This window comes from Crinia signifera, chromosome 5 (genome assembly GCF_055691185.1).
Source record: "Crinia signifera chromosome 5, ASM5569118v1, whole genome shotgun sequence".
Classification (NCBI taxonomy): Eukaryota; Metazoa; Chordata; class Amphibia; order Anura; family Myobatrachidae; genus Crinia; species Crinia signifera.
Genome location: NC_139221.1, coordinates 4,933,976 through 4,958,680, shown reverse-complemented (window position 1 = coordinate 4,958,680; position 24,705 = coordinate 4,933,976). Strand labels below are relative to the sequence as shown.

Here is a 24,705-nt window from a genome sequence, read left to right as displayed (position 1 = left end):
CACACCGCAGAGACACGGCGTCACACAGTGCACAACTGAGACACTGTCCTACAACACAAACGTGGCATTACACACAGCAGAGACACAGTCCTACTAAAGACACGTGACATCACACACAGAGCAGAGACACAGCGTCGCACAGTGCACAACAGACACAGACAGTCCTACTAAACACACACAGAGCGGAGACACAGCGTCGCACAGTGCACAACGGAGACACAGTCCTACTAAACACACGTGGCATCACACACAGAGCAGAGACACAGCGTCGCACAGTGCACAACAGACACAGACAGTCCTACTAAACACACACGTGGAATCACACACAGAGCGGAGACACAGCGTCGCACAGTGCACAACAGACACAGACAGTCCTACTAAACACACTCGTGGCATCCCACACGGAGCAGAGACACAGCATCACACAGTGCACAACAGAGACACAGTCATACAACACATACGTGGCATCACACACAGAGCAGAGACACAGCATCACACAGTGCACAACAGAGACACAGAGTCCTACTAAACACATACGTGGCATCACACAGAGCAGAGCTACAGCGTCGCAAAGTGCACAACAGACACAGTCCTACTAAACACACGTGGCATCACACACAGAGCAGCGACACAGTGTACAACAGACACAGAGAGTCCTACTAAACACATATGTGGCATCACACAGAGCAGAGACAGTCACACAACACACAGCAGAGACGCTGAGTCACACAACATGTGGCATCACAAAGAGCAGATACACGGAGTCATACAAGACATACGTGGCATCACACAGACAGCAGAGACTGATTCACACAGCAGAGGCACAGTCATACAACACACGTGGCATCACACACAGAGAGCGGAGACATGGCATCACACAGTGCACAACAGACACAGTCCTACAACACACACGTGGCATCACACACAGAGCAGAGACACGGCATCACACAGTGCACAACAGAGACACAGAGAGTCCTACTAAACGCACACGTGGCATCACACACAGAGCGGAGACACGGCATCACACAGTGCACAACAGACACAGTCCTACAACACACACATGGCATCACACACAGAGCAGAGACACGGCATCACACAGTGCACAACAGAGACACAGAGAGTCCTACTAAACACACACGTGGCATCACACACAGAGCGGAGACACGGCATCACACAGTGCACAACAGACACAGTCCTACAACACACACATGGCATCACACACAGAGCAGAGACACAGCGTCACACAGTGCACAACAGAGACACAGAGAGTCCTACTAAACACACACGTGGCATCACACACAGAGCGGAGACACGGCATCACACAGTGCACAACAGACACAGTCCTACAACACACACATGGCATCACACACAGAGCAGAGACACGGCGTCACACAGTGCACAACAGAGACACAGAGAGTCCTACTAAACACACACGTGGCATCACACACAGAGCGGAGACACGGCGTCACAGTGCACAACAGAGACACAGTCCTACAACACACACGTGGCATCACACACACCACAGAGACACGGCGTCACACAGTGCACAACTGAGACACTGTCCTACAACACAAACGTGGCATTACAGACAGAGCAGAGACACAGTCCTACTAAAGACACATGACATCACACACAGAGCAGAGACACAGCGTCGCACAGTGCACAACAGACACAGACAGTCCTACTAAACACATATGTGGCATCACACAGAGCAGAGACAGTCACACAACACACAGCAGAGACGCTGAGTCACACAACATGTGGCATCACAAAGAGCAGATACACGGAGTCATACAAGACATACGTGGCATCACACAGACAGCAGAGACTGATTCACACAGCAGAGGCACAGTCATACAACACACGTGGCATCACACACAGAGAGCGGAGACACGGCATCACACAGTGCACAACAGACACAGTCCTACAACACACACGTGGCATCACACACAGAGCAGAGACACGGCATCACACAGTGCACAACAGACACAGTCCTACAACACACACATGGCATCACACAGAGCAGAGACACGGCGTCACACAGTGCACCACAGAGACACAGAGAGTCCTACTAAACACACACGTGGCATCACAAACAGAGCGGAGACATGCAGTCACCCAGTGTACAAGAGAGACACAAAGAATTCTACTAAACACACATGGCATCACACAGCAGAGACACGGCGTCACACAGTGCACAACAGAGAAAGTCATACAACACATACGTGGCATCACACACAGAGCAGAGATACAGCGTCGCAAAGTGCACAACACAGTCCTACTAAACACACGTGGCATCACACACAGAGCAGCGACACAGTGTCACACAGTGTACAACAGACACAGAGAGTCCTACTAAACACACGGCATCACACAGCAGAGACACAGCGTTACACAGTGCACAACAGAGACACAGAGTCCTACTAAACACACGTGGCATCACACTGAGCAGAGACACAGCATCACACAGTGCACAACAGACAGTCCTACTAAACACACGTGGCATCACACAGAGCAGAGACACGGCATCACACAGTGCACAACAGAGACACAGAGTCCTACTAAACACACGTGGCATCACACAGAGCAGCGACAGTGTCACACAGTGTACAACAGACACAGAGTCCTACTAAACACACGTGGCATCACACAGAGCAGAGACAGTCACACAACACACATGGCATTACACAGCAGAGACACTGAGTCACACAACGTGGCATCACAAAGAGCAGAGACACGGAGTCATACAACACATACGTCGCATCACACAGACAGAGCAGAGATGGATTCACACAGCAGAGGCACAGTCATACAACACATACATGGCACTGCAGAGATACTGAGTCCCACAACGCACGTGACATCACACCGAGCAGAGACACACAGTCATTCAACACATGCGTGACATCACACAGAGCAGAGACACACAGTCACACAACACAAACATGGAATTGCACAATGCAGACACTGAGTCATACAACACAAGTGGCATTGCAGAGGCACAGACATACACTACAGATGCAGCATCGCACAATGTAGGGACACAGACATACACCACAGATGCAGCATGGCACAATGTAGGGACACAGACATACACCACAGATGCAGCATGGCACAATGTAGGGACACAGACATACACCACAGATGCAGCATCGCACAATGTAGGGACACAGACATACACCACAGATGCAGCATGGCACAATGTAGGGACACAGACATACACCACAGATGCAGCATGGCACAATGTAGGGACACAGACATACACCACAGATGCAGCATGGCACAATGTAGGGACACAGACATACACCACAGATGCAGCATGGCACAATGTAGGGACACAGACATACACCACAGATGCAGCATGGCACAATGTAGGGACACAGACATACACCACAGATGCAGCATGGCACAATGTAGGGACACAGACATACACCACAGATGCAGCATGGCACAATGTAGGGACACAGACATACACCACAGATGCAGCATCGCACAATGTAGGGACACAGACATACACCACAGATGCAGCATCGCACAATGTAGGGACACGGTCATACACCACAAACGTGACATTTTTTCGCAATGCAGAGACACCGCATCCTACAATGCACAGACATGGAGTTAGCGCACAGGGAAATGCTGAATATAGCCAAGGGTGTGAACCCCTGTACTGAGATGCCTGCTGCCTTCATGTCCCTTCCCTCGTTCTCACGTGCATCTTGTGACAATGTCTCTGGAATGACTTGTGTAAATATTTTATTCAGGGGACCTGACACGGCTGAGCTTCCCGGCACGGCAGGCCTGGAAAATGGTAGAGTGTAAATATACAGCTGTCAGAACAGAGAGGGGGATATGTGTCCTGTCATCCAGTCTACATTGGTGTTGTATCTATGCTACGGTGTACAGATGCCTATAAGTTGGTAGGTGGGTAGTGGATGTGAGAAAGGAGGTTAGTCCACATGTTCACTCCACACAGGATAGGTTTTATTGAAGATAACTGGATACAGGTAATAGAAGGTAAATAGTAGTCAGTACAAGGTATTCATTGCACCCGGGCTAAGTACTGTACAGCACTGTGATACTCCAATACCACAGTGACAGGCTTGGGCAGATGCAGACCAGTTTATAGATTCAAGTACACAACATACACCTGCAGTCTAACAACTCAGTCATGTGACCGATAGGCAGTGCAGAATATGGACAATGTCTGCAATTTATTGTGCGTGAGACGCAATTGCGTCAGTGCTCCATGTTACATACTGGCAAATGCCTCCATTTCAAACTGCCACTATCCACGCCAGCCCGAAGCATGGTGAGCGGACGCGTTACGCGGCCTCCCGATCTTTTCATACCCCCACTATCCACGTCGGTGTGGAGTTAATTTTATAAAGTGTGGCGAGCGCAGTGATCCACCGAGCCCGAGTGTCTGTAGGGTGACGGGCGTGGCGTGCAGGCCGGGTGTCTGTAGGGTGACGGGTGTGGAGCGCAGGCCGGGTGTCTGTAGGGTAACGGGCGTGGGGTGCAGGCCGGGTGTCTGTAGGGTGGTGAGCGTGGAGCGCAGGCCGGGTGTCTGTAGGGTGGTGGGCGTGGAGCGCAGGCCGGGTGTCTGTAGGGTGGTGGGCGTGGCGCGCAGGCCGGGTGTCTGTAGGGTGGTGGGCGTGGCGCGCAGGCCGGGTGTCTGTAGGGTGGTGGGCGTGGCGTGCAGGCCGGGTGTCTGTAGGGTGGTGGGCGTGGAGGGCAGGCCGGGTGTCTGTAGGGTGGTGGGCGTGGAGCGCAGGCCGGGTGTCTGTAGGGTGGTGGGCGTGGCGCGCAGGCCGGGTGTCTGTAGGGTAGTGGGCGTGGAGCGCAGGCCGGGTGTCTGTAGGGTGGTGGGCGTGGCGTGCAGGCCGGGTGTCTGTAGGGTGACATGTGTGGAGCGCAGGCCGGGTGTCTGTAGGGTAACGGGCGTGGGGTGCAGGCCGGGTGTCTGTAGGGTGGTGGGCGTGGCGTGCAGGCCGGGTGTCTGTAGGGTGACGGGTGTGGAGCGCAGGCCGGGTGTCTGTAGGGTAACGGGCGTGGGGTGCAGGCTTGGTGACGGGCGTGGAGCGCAGGCCGGGTGTCTGTAGGGTGGTGGGCGTGGAGCGCAGGCCGGTTGTCTGTAGGGTGGTGGGCGTTGAGCGCAGGCCGGGTGTCTGTAGGGTGGTGGGCGTGGAGCGCAGGCCGGGTGTCTGTAGGGTGGTGGGCGTGGTGCGCAGGCCGGGTGTCTGTAGGGTGGTGGGCGTGGTGCGCAGGCCGGGTGTCTGTAGGGTGGTGGGCGTGGAGCGCAGGCCGGGTGTCTGTAGGGTGACGGGCGTGGCGTGCAGGCCGGGTGTCTGTAGGGTGACGGGTGTGGCGTGCAGGCCGGATGTCTGTAGGGCGACGGGTGTGATGTGCAGGCTTGGTGACGGGCTTGGAGCGCAGGCCGGGTGTCTGTAGGGTAACGGGCATGGTGTGCAGGCTTGGTGACGGGCGTGGAGCTCAGGCCGGGTATCTGTAGGGCGACGGGTGTGATGTGCAGGCTTGGTGACGGGCGTGGAACGCAGGCCGGGTATACAGAGGTGAATGTGCTGTGGTCGGGATAATCTCCTGGAAGCAGTTGGCTGAGTATAATACTTTCTCTGATTGGTTTATCTGCTAATCTCTGACTTTCCCTTTTACCAGCTGATTCCTGGATCCCATAGTCAGGGCCGCATTATACATGACTACATACGTGTGTGTACAGGGACTGCCCCACACGTGTGCTGCATTATACATGACTACATACGTGTGTGTACAGGGACCGCCCCACACGTGTGCTGCATTATACATGACTACATACGTGTGTGTTCAGGGACCGCCCCACACGTGTGCTGCATTATACATTACTACATACGTGTGTACATCTAACTCTCCGCACATGTTACATCTGCCCCCTGTAGTGCAGCATGGTGTATCTGCTGCCCCTTCACCCCCAGTGCATCCCATTGGTTTTAGTAATGAGAAGACTTGTGTATGGTGATGGCGTACTGTATGCGCAGCTAGTAATGAGAAGATGTGTATGGTGATGGCGTACTGTATGCGCAGTTAGTAATGAGAAGACTTGTGTATGGTGATGGCGTACTGTATGCGCAGTTAGTAATGAGAAGACGTGTGTGGTGATGGCGTACTGTATGCGCAGTTAGTAATGAGAAGACTTGTGTATGGCGTACTGTATGCACAGTTAGTAATGGGATGACTTGTGTATGGCGTACTGTATGCGCAGCTAGTAATGAGAAGACTTGTGTATGGTGATGGCGTACTGTATGTGCAGTTAGTAATGAGAAGACTTGTGTGTGGTGATGGCGTACTGTATGCGCAGTTAGTAATGAGAAGACTTGTGTATGGTGATGGCATACTGTATGCGCAGCTAGTAATGAGAAGACGTGTATGGTGATGGCGTACTGTATGCGCAGTTAGTAATGAGAAGAATTGTGTATGGTGATGGCGTACTGTATGCGCAGTTAGTAATGAGAAGACTTGTGTATGGTGATGGCGTACTGTATGCGCAGTTAGTAATGAGAATACTTGTGTATGGCGTACTGTAGGCACAGTTAGTAATAAGAAGAATTGTGTATGGCGATGGCGTACTGTATGCGCAGTTAGTAATGAGAAGACTTGTGTGTGGTGATGGCGTACTGTATGCGCAGTTAGTAATGAGAAGACTTGTGTATGGCGTACTGTATGCACAGTTAGTAATGAGAAGAATTGTGTGTGGCGATGGCGTACTGTATGCACAGTTAGTAATGAGAAGACTTGTGTATGGCGATGGCGTACTGTATGCACAGTTAGTAATGGGATGACTTGTGTATGTCGTACTGTATGCGCAGCTAGTAATGAGAAGACTTGTGTGTGGCGATGGAGTACTGTATGCACAGTTAGTAATGGGATGACTTGTGTATGGCGTACTGTATGCGCAGTTAGTAATGAGAAGACTTGTGTGTGGCGATGGCGTACTGTATGCACAGTTAGTAATGAGAAGATTTGTGTATGGTGATGGCGTACTGTATGCGCAGTTAGTAATGAGAAGACTTGTGTGTGGCGATGGCGTACTGTATGCGCAGTTAGTAATGAGAAGACTTGTGTATGGCGATGGCGTACTGTATGCACAGTTAGTAATGGGATGACTTGTGTATGGCGTACTGTATGTGCAGCTAGTAATGAGAAGACTTGTGTATGGTGATGGCGTACTGTATGCGCAGTTAGTAATGAGAAGACTTGTGTATGGTGATGTCGTACTGTATGCACAGTTAGTAATGAGAAGACTTGTGTGTGGCGATGGCGTACTGTATGCGCAGTTAGTAATAAGAAGACTTGTGTATGGCGTACTGTATGCGCAGTTAGTAATGAGAAGACTTGTGTGTGGCGATGGCGTACTGTATGCGCAGTTAGTAATGAGAAGACTTGTGTACGGCGATGGCGTACTGTATGCACAGTTAGTAATGAGAATACTTGTGTGCGGTGATGGCGTACTGTATGCGCAGTTAGTAATAAGAAGACTTGTGTGCGGTGATGGCGTACTGTATGTGCAGTTAGTAATGAGAAGACTTGTGTATGGTGATGGCGTACTGTATGCGCAGTTAGTAATGAGAAGACTTGTGTGTGGCGATGGTGTACTGTATGCGCAGTTAGTAATGAGAAGACTTGTGTGTGGTGATGGCGTACTGTATGCGCAGTTAGTAATGAGAAGACTTGTGTGTGGTGATGGCGTACTGTATGTGCAGTTAGTAATGAGAAGACTTGTGTGTGGCGATGGCGTACTGTATGCACAGTTAGTAATGAGAAGACTTGTGTATGGTGATGGCGTACTGTATGTGCAGTTAGTAATGAGAAGACTTGTGTGTGGCGATGGCGTACTGTATGCACAGTTAGTAATGAGAAGACTTGTGTATGGTGATGGCGTACTGTATGCGCAGTTAGTAATGAGAAGACTTGTGTGTGGTGATGGCGTACTGTATGTGCAGTTAGTAATGAGAAGACTTGTGTGTGGCGATGGCGTACTGTATGCACAGTTAGTAATGAGAAGACTTGTGTATGGTGATGGCGTACTGTATGTGCAGTTAGTAATGAGAAGACTTGTGTGTGGCGATGGCGTACTGTATGCACAGTTAGTAATGTGATGACTTGTGTATGGCGTACTGTATGCGCAGCTAGTAATGAGAAGACTTGTGTATGGCGATGGCGTACTGTATGCGCAGTTAGTAATGAGAAGACGTGTATGGCGATGGCGTACTGTATGCGCAGTTAGTAATGAGAAGACTTGTGTGTGGCGATGGCGTACTGTATGCGCAGTTAGTAATAAGAATAATTGGGTGTGGCGATGACGTACTGTATGCGCAGTTAATAATGAGAAGACTTGTGTGTTGCGATGGCGTACTGTATGCACAGTTAGTAATGAGAAGACTTGTGTGTGGCGTACTGTATGTGCAGTTAGTAATGAGAAGACTTGTGTGTGGCGATGGCGTACTGTATGCGCATTTAGTAATGAGAATAATTGGGTGTGGCGATGGCGTACTGTATGCGCAGTTAGTAATGAGAATAATTGGGTGTGGCGATGACGTACTGTATGCGCAGTTAATAATGAGAAGACTTGTGTGTTGCGATGGCGTACTGTATGCACAGTTAGTAATGAGAAGACTTGTGTGTGGCGATGGCGTACTGTATGCACAGTTAGTAATGAGAAGACTTGTGTGTGGCGATGGCGTACTGTATGCACAGTTAGTAATGAGAAGACTTGTGTGTGGCGTACTGTATGCGCAGTTAGTAATGAGAAGACTTGTGTATGGCGTACTGTATGCGCAGTTAGTAATGAGAAGACTTGTGTGTGGTGATGGCATTCTGTATGCGCAGTTAGTAATGAGAAGACTTGTGTGTGGCGTACTGTATGCGCAGTTAGTAATGAGAAGACTTGTGTGTGGCGATGGCGTACTGTATGCGCAGTTAGTAATGGGAAGACTTGTGTGTGGCGATGGCATACTGTAGGCACAGTTAGTAATGGGAAGACTTGTGTGTGGCGATGGCGTACTGTATGCGCCATTAGTAATGAGAAGACGTGTGTGGCGATGGCGTACTGTATGCGCAGTTAGTAATGAGAATAATTGGGTGTGGCGATGGCGTACTGTATGCACAGTTAGTAATGAGAATAATTGGGTGTGGCGATGGCGTACTGTATGCGCAGTTAGTAATGAGAAGACTTGTGTGTGGTGATGGCGTACTGTATGCGCAGTTAGTAATGAGAAGACTTGTGTGTGGTGATGGCGTACTCTATGCGCAGTTAGTAATGAGAAGACTTGCGTGTGGTGATGGCGTACTGTATGTGCAGTTAGTAATGAGAAGACTTGTGTGTGGCGATGGCGTACTGTATGCATAGTTAGTAATGAGAAGACTTGTGTGTGGTGATGGCGTACTGTATGCGCAGTTAGTAATGAGAAGACTTGTGTGTGGCGATGGTGTACTGTATGCGCAGTTAGTAATGAGAAGACTTGTGTGTGGTGATGGCGTACTGTATGCGCAGTTAGTAATGAGAAGACTTGTGTGTGGTGATGGCGTACTGTATGCGCAGTTAGTAATGAGAAGACTTGTGTGTGGCTGTACTGTATGCGCAGTTAGTAATGAGAAGACTTGTGTGTGGCGATGCTGTATGCACAGTTAGTAATGCTTTTGCTACTGACTTATGACTCTCTAACGATTGCTCCGTTTTCTCTTGTAGGTCGGAAGTTTATTATCGCCAACGCCCGCGTGGAAAACTGTGCCGTCATTTACTGTAACGATGGCTTCTGCTCTATGTGTGGGTACACACGGGCTGAGGTCATGCAGAGACCCTGCACCTGTGATTTCCTGTACGGCCCCCGTACCACCTCCAGCGCAGTGTCGCAGATGGCACAGGCCTTGGTGGGATCCGAGGAGCGTAAGGTGGAGATATCCTTCTATCGCAAGGACGGTGAGTTCCCAAATTTCTTTACTACAACTGTCTGTTTCCTATCCTGCAACCAGGTTCTTATCCATTTCATTGTTTTATAATCCAATCCCACACTTTCACGTTTATTTAGCAGTCTGCGATGTGGGACAGTGTCAAATGCCTTACTAAAGTCTAGATAAGCTACATCTACAGCCCCCCCTTCATCTAGTATTTTGGTCACGAAGTCAAAAAAGTCAATGAGACTTGTTTGACATGATCTCCCTGCAGTAAAACCATGCTGTGTTGGATCCTGTAAGTTGTTTAATTTAAGATATTCCACTATTCTTTATTTTAATAGTGTTTCCATTATTTTCCCTACTACTGATGTAAGGCTCACTGGTCTGTAGTAAATACACAGGGTATCCCGTAAGGGGGCAGCTATACCCCAGTATACACACAGGGTATCCCGTAAGGGGGCAGGTTTACCCCAGTATATACACAGGGTATCCCGTAAGGGGGCAGCTATACCCCAGTATATACACAGGGTATCCCGTAAGGGGGCAGCTATACCCCAGTATACACACAGGGTATCCCGTAAGGGGGCAGCTATACCCCAGTATACACACAGGGTGTCCCGTAAGGGGGCAGCTATACCCCTGTATGTACACAGGGTGTCCCGTAAGGGGGCAGCTATACCCCAGTATGTACACACGGTGTCCCGTAAGGGGGCAGCTATACCCCAGTATGTACACAGGGCGTCCCGTAAGGGGGCAGCTATACCCCAGTATGTACACAGGGCGTCCCGTAAGGGGGCAGCTATACCCCAGTATATACACAGGGCGTCCCGTAAGGGGGCAGCTATACCCCAGTATGTACACAGGGCGTCCCGTAAGGGGGCAGCTATACCCCAGTATGTACACAGGGTGTCCCGTAAGGGGGCAGCTATACCCCAGTATGTACACAGGGTATCCCGTAAGGGGGCAGCTATACCCCAGTATGTACACAGGGTGTCCCGTAAGGGGGCAGCTATACCCCAGTATACACACAGGGTATCCCGTAAGGGGGCAGCTATACCCCAGTATACACACAGGGTATCCCGTAAGGGGGCAGCTATACCCCAGTATACACACAGGGTGTCCCGTAAGGGGGCAGCTATACCCCAGTATACACACAGGGTGTCCCGTAAGGGGGCAGCTATACCCCAGTATACACACAGGGTATCCCGTAAGGGGGCAGCTATACCCCAGTATACACACAGGGTATCCCGTAAGGGGGCAGCTATACCCCAGTATATACACAGGGTGTCCCGTAAGGGGGCAGCTATATACCCCAGTATGTACACAGGGTGTCCCGTAAGGGGGCAGCTATACCCCAGTATGTACACAGGGTGTCCCGTAAGGGGGCAGCTATATCCCAGTATGTACACAGGGTGTCCCGTAAGGGGGCAGCTATACCCCAGTATACACACAGGGTGTCCCGTAAGGGGGCAGCTATACCCCAGTATGTACACAGGGTGTCCCGTAAGGGGGCAGCTATACCCCAGTATATATTTTTGCTAGTGATTAGAGGATGTGCGCACGAGGAGCACTGAGTGTGCGCACGTTGGTGTTGCGTTTGGGTGTGCGCACGTTGGTGTTGCGTTTGGGTGTGCGCACGTTGGGGTTGCGTTTGGGTGTGCGCACGTTGGTGTTGCGTTTGGGTGTGCGCACGTTGGTGTTGCGTTTGGGTGTGTGCACGTTGGTGTTGCGTTTGGGTGTGTGCACGTTGGTGTTGCGTTTGGGTGTGCGCACGTTGGTGTTGCGTTTGGGTGTGCGCACGTTGGGGTTGCGTTTGGGTGTGCGCACGTTGGTGTTGCGTTTGGGTGTGTGCACGTTGGTGTTGCGTTTGGGTGTGCGCACGTTGGTGTTGCGTTTGGGTGTGCGCTCATTGTGCAGCGTCACATTTGAGTGATCCTGTGATTATCGCACCGCACTTCTGTCATTACATTTACTTATGTGTAACGTTTGGAACTGTTACTTGCGTCCGAGGTCTCTCCTGTGTAATTTGTGTAATCCCCGAGTGTGCGCTCCCGCGTCCGGCTGACAATCAGGCCTATTACCTCGTGTGCGACCATCTTCTCCTGCATGGGGTGAGTGTGAGGGTATGGATCATTGGATAGACAGCAATTAGGTCGACAGGGTCATCAGGTCGACACGGGGAACTTTGACATGAGGTTTTTCACCTTATTTTGACATATTTCATATGGACACTGCATCGGTGCACTGCGCCCCTCCCGTGGCTCTCTGCGCCCCTCCCGTGCCACTCTGCGCCCCCTCCCGTGCCTCTCTGCGCCCCCTCCCGTGCCTCTCTGCGCCCCTCCCGTGCCTCTCTGCGCCCCCTCCCGTGCCTCTCTGCGCCCCCTCCCGTGCCTCTCTGCGCCCCCTCCCGTGCCTCTCTGCGCCCCCTCCCGTGCCACTCTGCGCCCCCTCCCGTGCCTCTCTGCGCCCCCTCCCGTGCCTCTCTGCGCCCCCTCCCGTGCCACTCTGCGCCCCCTCCCGTGCCTCTCTGCGCCCCCTCCCGTGCCTCTCTGCGCCCCCTCCCGTGCCTCTCTGCGCCCCCTCCCGTGCCTCTCTGCGCCCCCTCCCGTGCCTCTCTGCGCCCCCTCCCGTGCCTCTCTGCGCCCCCTCCCGTGCCTCTCTGCGCCCCCTCCCGTGCCTCTCTGCGCCCCCTCCCGTGCCTCTCTGCGCCCCCTCCCGTGCCTCTCTGCGCCCCCTCCCGTGCCTCTCTGCGCCCCCTCCCGTGCCTCTCTGCGCCCCCTCCCGTGCCTCTCTGCGCCCCCTCCCGTGCCTCTCTGCGCCCCCTCCCGTGCCTCTCTGCGCCCCCTCCCGTGCCTCTCTGCGCCCCCTCCCGTGCCTCTCTGCGCCCCCTCCCGTGCCTCTCTGCGCCCCCTCCCGTGCCTCTCCCAAGACGCCCTAGTAGGGCATGAACTACCACCTGTCGGCTCAAAAAAACACGTCGACCATTTGACTGTCGACCTTCTCCATGTTGACCCAATGACCTTGTCAACCTAAACCCATGTCGACCTTCAGTCATGTTGACCTAGTGGTGTCGACCTGTTGTTTTCCGTGTACGGAGCAGGAATGGACGCCAGTCTACATGATGGGCGCGGCACCGCCCGAGAGAGGTTCCCTAATAATGGAGCCAGTGTTCATCCGCTGAGATTATTGGGTAATACTCTTTATTTCTACTTGTCTCACGTGAGATTTGTAGTGCAGGTCCCGGCTGTCAGCTCCTCTGTGCTGCGTATTTGCCTAGTGGGGTCACACATGCGCACATTCCTCGCGCATATCCTCTACAATCCATACACATGTGCAGTCATATGATAATCATCCCGCCTGTGAAATCTCAGCCCAGCGATCGAGTCTGAATAACCCCCTATTACTGCTTTTTCCACATGCACCTGCAGCCACCCCCCCCCCCCCCCCCAGCACACATCGCTGCCGCTAGACGTGTGTATGCTTGGGCACATTGTGGTAATGCAATGCTGAGCCAGAGTGCGTCCAGTCGCGCCTGCGGCTCTGTAATGCTGTGGGGTATGGGTGTGAACGTGGGTATGGCAGAGCCGGAGGGGGAATAATAAGGTTTGGGAGATATGAATCCAGTATATAGAACACAGATCTGAGCTCTCCGTCCCTCCCCTGCAGCGCTGTGTGCGTCCAGTCGCGCCTGCGGCTCTGTAATGCTGTGTCTGTGGTGCACGGGTGTGAACGTGGGTACAGCAGAGCCGGAGGGGGAATAATAAGGTTTGGGAGATATGAATCCAGTATATAGAACACAGATCTGAGCTCTCTGTCCCTCCCCTGCAGCGCTGTTTGCGTCCAGTCGCGCCTGCGGCTCTGTATGCTGTGCCTGTGGTACACGGGTGTGAACGTGGGTACGGCAGAGCTGGAGGTAGAATAATAAGGTTTGGGAGATATGAATCCAGTATATAGAACACAGATCTGAGCTCTCCGTCCCTCCCCTGCAGCGCTGTGTGCGTCCAGTCGCGCCTGCGGCTCTGTATGCTGTGCCTGTGGTGCACGGGTGTGAACGTGGGTACAGCAGAGCCGGAGGGGGAATAATAAGGTTTGGGAGATATGAATCCAGTATATAGAACACAGATCTGAGCTCTCCGTCCCTCCCCTGCAGCGCTGTGTGCGTCCAGTCGCGCCTGCGGCTCTGTAATGCTGTGTCTGTGGTGCACGGGTGTGAACGTGGGTACAGCAGAGCCGGAGGGGGAATAATAAGGTTTGGGAGATATGAATCCAGTATATAGAACACAGATCTGAGCTCTCTGTCCCTCCCCTGCAGCGCTGTGTGCGTCCAGTCGCGCCTGCGGCTCTGTAATGCTGTGGGGCATGGGTGTGAACGTGGGTACGGCAGAGCCGGAGGGGGAATAATAAGGTTTGGGAGTTATGAATCCAGTATATAGAACACAGATCTGAGCTCTCTGTCCCTCCCCTGCAGCGCTGTGTGCGTCCAGTCGTGCCTGTGGCTCTATAATGCTGTGTCTGTGGTGCAGTACATGGGTGTGAACGTGGGTACAGCAGAGCCGGAGGGGGAATAATAAGGTTTGGGAGTTATGAATCCAGTTTATAGGACACAGATCTGAGGTCTCCGTTCCTCCCCTGCAGCGCTGTGTGCGTCCAGTCGCGCCTGCGGCTCTGTAATGCTGTGTCTGTGGTGCAGTACATGGGTGTGAGCGTCAGTACGGCAGAGCCGGAGGGGGAATAATAAGGTTTGGGAGTTATGAATCCAGTATATAGGACACAGATCTGAGCTCTCCGTTCCTCCCCTGCAGCGCTGTGTGCGTCCAGTCGCGCCTGTGGCTCTATAATGCTGTGTCTGTGGTGCACGGGTGTGAGCGTCGGTATGGCAAAGCCGGAGGGGGAATAATAAGGTTTGGGGAAAATGAATCCAGTATATAGGACACAGATCTGAGCTCTCCGTTCCTCCCCTGTAGCGCTGTGTGCGTCCAGTCGCGCCTGCGGCTCTGTAATGCTGTGTCTGTGGTGCATGGGTGTGAGCGTCGGTACGGCAAAGCCGGAGGGGGAATAATAAGGTTTGGGGAAAATGAATCCAGTTTATAGAACAGAGATCTGAGCTCTCCGTTCCTCCCCTCTAGCGCTGTGTGTGGCTGCCATGTTGGTCAGGGGCGCAGCGTGATTGGTGACAGTGTTAGGTTGCTAAGCGCATTGTGTCTGCAGGTTTCCATGTGGTGCGGACCCTGGATGTGTCTGGATACAGTGTTTGGCAGAATCATGTTCAAGGTGATATGAGAAACACTTTTCTATTTATAAATGCGTTCTGTTTCTGCATGGAACGTGAGGAGGATTTACTGCCGCTTACTAAGAGCCCCGCGGCCGAGATCGATGTGTGACTGAGTGCGCCTGCATGTCAGCAGCGTGCTGTAATATATACTGTGCTGGGCCCCTGTGTGCTGGAATGAATACTGTGCCGGGCCCCTGTGTGCTGGAATGTATACTGTGCCGGACCCCTGTGTGCTGGAATATATACTGTGCTGGGCCCCTGTGTGCTGGAATGTATACTGTGCTGGGCCCCTGTGTGCTGGAATGTATACTGTGCCGGACCCCTGTGTGCTGGAATATATACTGTGCTGGGCCCCTGTGTGCTGGAATGTATACTGTGCCGGACCCCTGTGTGCTGGAATATATACTGTGCTGGGCCCCTGTGTGCTGGAATGTATACTGTGCTGGGCCCCTGTGTGCTGGAATGTATACTGTGCTGGGCCCCTGTGTGCTGGAATGAATACTGTGCCGGGCCCCTGTGTGCTGGAATGTATACTGTGCCGGGCCCCTGTGTGCTGGAATATATACTGTATCACATGCTGTGCCGGGCCCCCATATACTGTATCACATGCTGTGCCGGGCCCCCATATACTGTATCACATGCTGTGCCCAGCCCCCCCAATACTGTATCACATGCTGTGCCGGGCCCCCATATACTGTATCACATGCTGTGCCGGGCCCCCATATACTGTATCACATGCTGTGCCGGGCCCCCATATACTGTATCACATGCTGTGCCCGGCCCCCATATACTGTATCACATGCTGTGTCCGGCCCCCCTATACTGTATCACATGCTGTGTCCAGCCCCCCTATACTGTATCACATGCTGTGCCCAGCACCCCTATACTGTATCACATGCTGTGCCGAGCCCCCATATACTGTATCACATGCTGTGCCGGGCCCCCATATACTGTATCACATGCTGTGCCGGGCCCCTATATACTGTATCACATGCTGTGCCGGGCCCCCATATACTGTATCACATGCTGTGCCGGGCCCCCATATACTGTATCACATGCTGTGCCCAGCCCCCATATACTGTATCACATGCTGTGCCCGGCCCCCTTATACTGTATCACATGCTGTGCCCGGTCCCCATATACTGTATCACACGCTGTGCCCAGCCCCCCATACTGTATCACATGCTGTGCCCGGCCCCCATATACTGTATCACATGCTGAGCCCGGCCCCCATATACTGTATCACATGCTGTGCCCGGCCCCCATATACTGTATCACATGCTGTGTCCAGCCCCCATATACTGTATCACATGCTGTGCCCGGCCCCCATATACTGTATCACATGCTGTGCCCGGCCCCCATATACTGTATCACATGCTGAGCCCGGCCCCCATATACTGTATCACATGCTGTGCCCGGCCCCCATATACTGTATCACATGCTGTGCCCGGCCCCCATATACTGTATCACATGCTGTGCCCGGCCCCCATATACTGTATCACATGCTGTGCCCAGCCCCCCATACTGTATCACATGCTGTGCCCGGCCCCCATATACTGTATCACATGCTGAGCCCGGCCCCCATATACTGTATCACATGCTGTGCCCGGCCCCCATATACTGTATCACATGCTGAGCCCGGCCCCACTATGCTGTATCACATGCTGTGCCCGGCCCCACTATACTGTATCACATGCTGTGCCCGGCCCCACTATACTGTATCACATGCTGTGCCCGGCCCCACTATACTGTATCACATGCTGAGCCCGGCCCCCATATACTGTATCACATGCTGTGCCCGGCCCCCATATACTGTATCACATGCTGAGCCCGGCCCCACTATGCTGTATCACATGCTGTGCCCGGCCCCACTATACTGTATCACATGCTGTGCCCGGCCCCACTATACTGTATCACATGCTGTGCCCAGCCCCACTATACTGTATCACATGCTGTGCCCAGCCCCCCTATACTGTATCACATGCTGTGCCCGGCCCCCATATACTGTATCACATGCTGTGCCCAGTCCCCCTATACTGTATCATATACTGTGTCGGGCCCTCATGTACTGTATCACACACTGACCCATGTGGAAGATGCCCTCCGCAGCACTGTAGGGTTGAACCTGCGTTGCTGCGCCATAGGGACATGGGCACTAGGTGCCATATGTAACTGTGCTTACTGCCATAGGTGCTGCTGTGTTCCCCCTGCATGCACTGCAAAAGGAATGGGACTGCAGTGTGTGCTCCATGCTGGGGACTGGGAGCCCCCCCTCCTGCAACGGGGACTAAATACAAGGACCCCTCAGCCAGAAGGTAGCCCAGGGACTGCAGGACTGTGTGCTCCATGCTGGGGACTGGGAGCCCCCCATACTGCACGGGGACTAGATACAAGGACCACGCAGCCAGAAGGTAGCCCAGGGACTGCAGGACTGTGTGCTCCATGCTGGGGACTGGGAGACTCCCCTCCTGCAACGGGGACTAGGACCCCGCAGCCAGAAGGTAGCCCATGGACTGCAGGACTGTGTGCTCCATGATGGGGACTGGGAGCCCCCCATTCTGCACGGGGACTAGATACAAGGACCCCTCAGCCAGAAGGTAGCCCAGGGACTGCAGGACTGTGTGCTCCATGCTGGGGACTGGGAGCCCCCCATACTGCACGGGGACTAGATACAAGGACCACGCAGCCAGAAGGTAGCCCAGGGACTGCAGGACTGTGTGCTCCATGCTGGGGACTGGGAGACTCCCCTCCTGCAACAGGGACTAGGACCCCGCAGCCAGAAGGTAGCCCATGGACTGCAGGACTGTGTGCTCCATGATGGGGACTGGGAGCCCCCCATTCTGCACGGGGACTAGATACAAGGACCCCTCAGCCAGAAGGTAGCCCAGGGACTGCAGGACTGTGTGCTCCATGCTGGGGACTGGGAGCCCCCCCTCCTGCACCAGGGACTAGATACAAGGACCCCTCAGCCAGAAGGTAGCCCAGGGACTGCAGGACTGTGTGCTCCATGCTGGGGACTGGGAGCCCCCCCTCCTGCATCGGGGACTAGATACAAGGACCCCTCAGCCAGAAGGTAGCCCAGGGACTGCAGGACTGTGTGCTCCATGCTGGGGACTGGGAGCCCCCCCTCCTGCACCGGGGACTAGATACAAGGACCCCTCAGCCAGAAGGTAACCCAGGGACTGCAGGACTGTGTGCTCCATGCTGGGGACTGGGAGCCCCCCATACTGCACGGGGACTAGATACAAGGACCACGCAGCCAGAAGGTAACACAGGGACTGCAGGACTGTGTGCTCCATGCTGGGGACTGGGAGCCCCCCTTACTGCACGGGGACTAGATACAAGGACCCTGCAGCCAGAAGGTAGGCCAGGGACTGCAGGACTGTGTGCTCCATACTGGGGACTGGGAGCCCCCCTTCCTGCACCGGGGACTAGATACAAGGACCCCTCAGCCATAAGGTAGCCCAGGGACTGCAGGACTGTGTGCTCCATGCTGGGGACTGGGAGCCCCCCCTTCCTGCACCGGGGACTAAATACAAGGACCCTGCAGCCAGAATGTAGCTCAGGGACTGCAGGACTGTGTGCTCCATGCTGGGGACTGGGAGCCCCCCATACTGCACGGGGACTAGATACAAGGACCCTGCAGGCAGAAGGTAGCCCAGGGACTGCAGGACTGTGTGCTCCATGCTGGGGACTGGGAGCCCCCCTTCCTGCACCGGGGACTAGATACAAGGACCCTGCAGCCAGAAGGTAGCCCAGGGACTGCAGGACTGTGTGCTCTATGCTGGGGACTGGGAGCCCCCCATACTGCACGGGGACTAGATACAAGGACCCCTCAGCCAGAAGGTAGCCCAGGGACTGCAGGACTGTGTGCTCTATGCTGGGGACTGGGAGCCCCCCATACTGCACGGGGACTAGATACAAGGACCCCTCAGCCATAAGGTAGCCCAGGGACTGCAGGACTGTGTGCTCCATGCTGGGGACTGGGAGCCCCCCTTCCTGTATCGGGGACTAGATACAAGGACCCCGCAGCCAGAAGGTAACCCAGGGACTGCAGGACTGTGTGCTCCATGCTGGGGACTGGGAGCCCCCCATACTGCACGGGGACTAGATACAAGGACCCTGCAGCCAGAAGGTAGCCCAGGGACTGCAGGACTGTGTGCTCCATGCTGGGGACTGGGAGCCCCCCATACTGCACGGGGACTAGATACAAGGACCCTGCAGCCAGAAGGTAGCCCAGGGACTGCAGGACTGTGTGCTCCATGCTGGGGACTGGGAGCCCCCCTTCCTGCACCGGGGACTAGATACAAGGACCCTGCAGCCAGAAGGTAGCCCAGGGACTGCAGGACTGTGTGCTCCATGCTGGGGACTGGGAGCCCCCCCCCTCCTGCACCGGGGACTAGATACAAGGACCCTCAGCCAGAAGGTAGCCCAGGGACTGCAGGACTGTGTGCTCCATGCTGGGGACTGGGAGCCCCCCTTCCTGCACCGGGGACTAGATACAAGGACCCTGCAGCCAGAAGGTATAGTGCTGGCTGTTTGCCTGTGTATTACTGTACGTTCTATACGTCCTGTCTGGCTGTATCTGCCTCCGATATTACTGTACGTTCTATACGTCCTGTCTGGCTGTATCTGCCTCCGGTATTACTGTACGTTCTATACGTCCTGTCTGGCTGTATCTGCCTCCGGTATTACTGTACGTTCTATACGTCCTGTCTGGCTGTATCTGCCTCCGGTATTACTGTACGTTCTATACGTCCTGTCTGGCTGTATCTGCCTCCGGTATTACTGTACGTTCTATACGTCCTGTCTGGCTGTATCTGCCTCCGGTATTACTGTACGTTCTATACGTCCTGTCTGGCTGTATCTGCCTCCGGTATTACTGTACGTTCTATACGTCCTGTCTGGCTGTATCTGCCTCCGGTATTATTGCAGCAATGCTGCCTCTGGTGCGGGGAGACTTGGCTCTTGTACACTGTTAGTATTGGGCGATACATCACTCAGGTGCCGGCGTTTCTGTACTGCCCAGGGGGGTGTTGGGTCACCTGAAGGGCACTGGCAGGATTTCTGTGCTCCTTGTAATCTGCTGCCAGTAATAGCATTTCCAGGATTTAGGGCCGGCAGTACTGCATGGGACGGATACTCAATGTCATCATGGAGGTTGTGGCGTGAATCCGTCCCACATCGATCTGTCACATGTCCCCAGCTGTCCTATGCCCCCATACACCAATATGCTCTTATTCCACTGTGGCTTTGTGCCCCCATATACTGTAATGATATGTTCATATTACACTGCAGTCCTGTACATCTGCATGGTAGGAGAGAGGGGGATATCTGGGGACAGGGGAGGTCAGTTGCTGGGTGTACAGTAGGTGAGAGGGGGATATCTGGGGACAGGGGAGGTCAGTTGCTGGAGGAGAGAGGGGGATATCTGGGGACAGGGGAGGTCAGTTGCTGGGTGGACAGTAGGTGAGAGGGGGATATCATGGGACAGGGGAGGTCAGTAGCTGGGTGGACAGGAGGAGAGCGGGGGATATCTGGGGACAGGGGAGGTCAGTTGCTGGAGGAGAGCGGGGGATATCTGGGGACAGGGAAGGTCAGTTGCTGGTGGACAGTAGGAGAGCGGGGGATATCTGGGGACAGGGGAGGTCAGTTGCTGGAGGACAGGAGGAGAGCGGGGGATATCTGGGGACAGGGGAGGTCAGTTGCTGGAGGACAGGATGAGAGCGGGGGATATCTGGGGACAGGGGAGGTCAGTTGCTGGAGGACAGGAGGAGAGCGGGGGATATCTGGGGACAGGGGAGGTCAGTTGCTGGAGGACAGGAGGAGAGAGGGGGATATCTGGGGACAGGGGAGGTCAGTAGCTGGGTGGACAGGAGGAGAGCGGGGGATATCTGGGGACAGGGAAGGTCAGTTGCTGGTGGACAGTAGGAGAGCGGGGGATATCTGGGGACAGGGGAGGTCAGTAGCTGGTGGACAGGAGTAGAGCGGGGGACATCAGGGGACAGGGGAGGTCAGTTGCTGGGTGGACAGGAGGAGAGCGGGGGATATCTGGAGACAGGGGAGGTCAGTTGCTGGAGGACAGGAGGAGAGAGGGGGATATCTGGGGACTGGGGAGGTCAGTTGCTGGAGGACAGGAGGAGAGCGAGGGATATCTGGGGACAGGGGAGGTCAGTTGCTGGAGGACAGGAGGAGAGCGGGGGATATCTGGGGACAGGGGAGGTCAGTTGCTGGTGGACAGGAGGAGAGCGGGGGATATCTGGGGACAGGGGAGGTCAGTTGCTGGAGGACAGGAGGAGAGCGGGGGATATCTGGGGACAGGGGAGGTCAGTTGCTGGTGGACAGGAGGAGAGCGGGGGATATCTGGGGACAGGGGAGGTCAGTAGCTGGGAGGACAGGAGGAGAGAGGGGGATGTCTGGGGACAGGGGAGGTCAGTTGCTGGTGGACAGGAGTAGAGCGGGGGATATCTGGGGACAGGGGAGGTCAGTTGCTGGTGGACAGGAGTAGAGCAGGGGATATCTGGGGACAGTTGAGGTAAGTTGCTGGAGGACAGGAGGAGAGCGGGTGATATCTGGGGACAGGGGAGGTCAGTTGCTGGAGGACAGGAGGAGAGCGGGGGATATCTGGGGTCGGGAGGTCAGTTGCTGGTGGACAGGAGGAGAGAGGGGTATATCTGGGGACAGGGGAGGTCAGTTGCTGGAGGACAGGAGGAGAGCGGTGGATATCTGGGGACAGGGGAGGTCAGTTGCTGGAGGACAGGGGGATATCTGGGGACAGGGGAGGTCAGTAGCTGGGTGGACAGGAGGAGAGCGGGGGATATCTGGGGACAGGGAAGGTCAGTTGCTGGTGGACAGTAGGAGAGCGGGGGACAGGGGAGGTCAGTTGCTGGTGGACAGGAGGAGAGAGGGGGATATCTGGAGACAGGGGAGGTCAGTAGCTGGGTGGACAGGAGGAGAGCGGGGGATATCTGGGGACAGGAAAGGTCAGTTGCTGGTGGACAGTAGGAGAGCGGGGGATATCTGGGGACAGGGGAGGTCAGTAGCTGGTGGACAGGAGCAGAGCGGGGGATATCTGGGGACAGGGGAGGTCAGTTGCTGGAGGACAGGAGGAGAGCGAGGGATATCTGGGGACTGGGGAGGTCAGTTGCTGGAGGACAGGAGGAGAGCGGGGGATATCTGGGGACAGGGGAGGTCAGTTGCTGGTGGACAGGAGGAGAGCGGGGGATAACTGGGGACAGGGGAGGTCAGTTGCTGGAGGACAGGGGGAGAGAGGGGGATATCTGGAGACAGGTGTGGTCAGTTGCTGGTGGACAGGAGGATAGCGGGGGATATCTGGGGACAGGGGAGGTCAGTAGCTGGGAGAACAGGAGGAGAGAGGGGGATATCTGGGGACAGGGGAGGTCAGTAGCTGGGTGGACAGGAGGAGAGCGGGGGATATCTGGGGACAGGGGAGGTCAGTAGCTGGTGGACAGGAGGAGAGCAGGGGATATCTGGGGACAGGGGAGGTCAGTTGCTGGAGGACAGGAGGAGAGAGGGGGATATCTGGGGACAGGGAAGGTCAGTTGCTGGGTGGACAGGAGGAGAGAGGGGGATATCTGGGGACAGGGGAGGTCAGTTGCTGGGTGGACAGGAGGAGAGCGGGGGATGACAGGGGAGGTCAGTTGCTGGGTGGACAGGAGGAGAGCGGGGGATATCTGGGGACAGGAGAGGTCAGTTGCTGGAGGACAGGAGGAGAGCGGGGGATATCTGGGGAGAGGAGAGGTCAGTTGCTGGAGGATGGGAGGAGAGCGGGGGATATCGGGACAGGGGAGGTCAGTTAGGACAGGAGAGCGGGGGATATCAGGGGACAGGTGAGGTCAGTTGCTGGTGGACAGGAGGAGAGAGGGGGATATCTGGGGACAGGGGAGGTCAGTTGCTGGAGGACAGGAGGAGAGAGGGGGATATCTGGGGACAGGGGAGGTCAGTTGCTGGAGGACAGGAGGAGAGCGGGGGATATCTGGGGACAGGGAAGGTCAGTTGCTGGAGGACAGGACGAGAGCGGGGGATATCTGGGGACAGGGAAGGTCAGTTGCTGGAGGACAGGAGGAGAGCGGTGGATATCTGGGGACGGGAGGTCAGTTGCTGGAGGACAGGAGGAGAGCGGTGGATATCTGGGGACAGGGGAGGTCAGTTGCTGGAGGACAGGAGGAGAGCGGGGGATATCTGGGGACAGGGGAGGTCAGTTGCTGGAGGACAGGAGGAGAGCGGTGGATATCTGGGGACAGGGGAGGTCAGTTGCTGGAGGACAGGAGGAGAGCGGGGAATATCTGGGGACAGGGGAGGTCAGTTGCTGGAGGACAGGAGGAGAGCGGTGGATATCTGGGGACAGGGGCGGTCAGTTGCTGGAGGACAGGAGGAGAGCGGTGGATATCTGGGGACAGGGGAGGTCAGTTGCTGGAGGACAGGAGGAGAGCGGGGGATATCTGGGGACAGGGGAGGTCAGTTGCTGGAGGACAGGAGGAGAGCGGGGGATATCTGGGGACAGGGGAGGTCAGTTGCTGGAGGACAGGAGGAGAGCGGGGGATATCTGGGGACAGGGGAGGTCAGTTGCTGGAGGACAGGAGGAGAGTGGTGGATATCTGGGGACAGGGGCGGTCAGTTGCTGGAGGACAGGAGGAGAGCGGGGGATATCTGGGGACAGGGGCGGTCAGTTGCTGGAGGACAGGAGGAGAGCGGTGGATATCTGGGGACAGGGGAGGTCAGTTGCTGGAGGACAGGAGGAGAGCGGGGGATATCTGGGGACAGGGGAGGTCAGTTGCTGGAGGACAGGAGGAGAGCGGGGGATATCTGGGGACAGGGGAGGTCAGTTGCTGGCGGACAGGAGGAGAGCGGGGGATATCTGGGGACAGGGGAGGTCAGTTGCTGGTGGACAGGAGGAGAGCGGTGGATATCTGGGGACAGGGGAGGTCAGTTGCTGGAGGACAGGAGGAGAGCGGTGGATATCTGGGGACAGGGAAGGTCAGTTGCTGGTGGACAGTAGGAGAGCGGGGGATATCTGGGGACAGGGGAGGTCAGTTGCTGGAGGACAGGAGGAGAGCGGTCGATATCTGGGGACAGGGGAGGTCAGTTGCTGGAGGACAGGAGGAGAGCGGGGGATATCTGGGGACAGGTGAGGTCAGTTGCTGGAGGACAGGAGGAGAGCGGGGGATATCTGGGGACAGGGGCGGTCAGTTGCTGGAGGACAGGAGGAGAGCGGTGGATATCTGGGGACAGGGGAGGTCAGTTGCTGGAGGACAGGAGGAGAGCGGGGGATATCTGGGGACAGGGGAGGTCAGTTGCTGGAGGACAGGAGGAGAGCGGGGGATATCAGGTGACAGGGAGGTCAGTTGCTGGGTGGACAGTAGGTGAGAGGGGGATATCATGGGACAGGGAAAGTCAGTTGCTGGGTGGACAGGAGGAGAGGGGGATATCTGGGGACAGGGGAGGTCAGTTGCTGGAGGACAGGA

At 55.2% G+C, this 24,705-nt stretch overlaps 1 protein-coding gene across 4 annotated transcripts in view; it reads left to right on the top strand.

The window, feature by feature from the left end:
* The window catches only part of KCNH2 (potassium voltage-gated channel subfamily H member 2), a 412,853-nt gene that overhangs the window by 23,524 nt on the left and 364,624 nt on the right, over positions 1-24,705 (top strand). For all 4 annotated transcript variants that reach the window (XR_014474764.1, XM_083186551.1, XM_083186552.1 and 1 more), the window contains one exon: positions 9,743-9,973. Coding sequence is in view for 3 of the 4 variants with exons in the window: in XM_083186551.1 (XP_083042677.1) it covers positions 9,743-9,973 (231 nt within the window). In the remaining variant the exon portion in view is untranslated. The remainder of the gene's footprint in view (positions 1-9,742; positions 9,974-24,705) is intronic.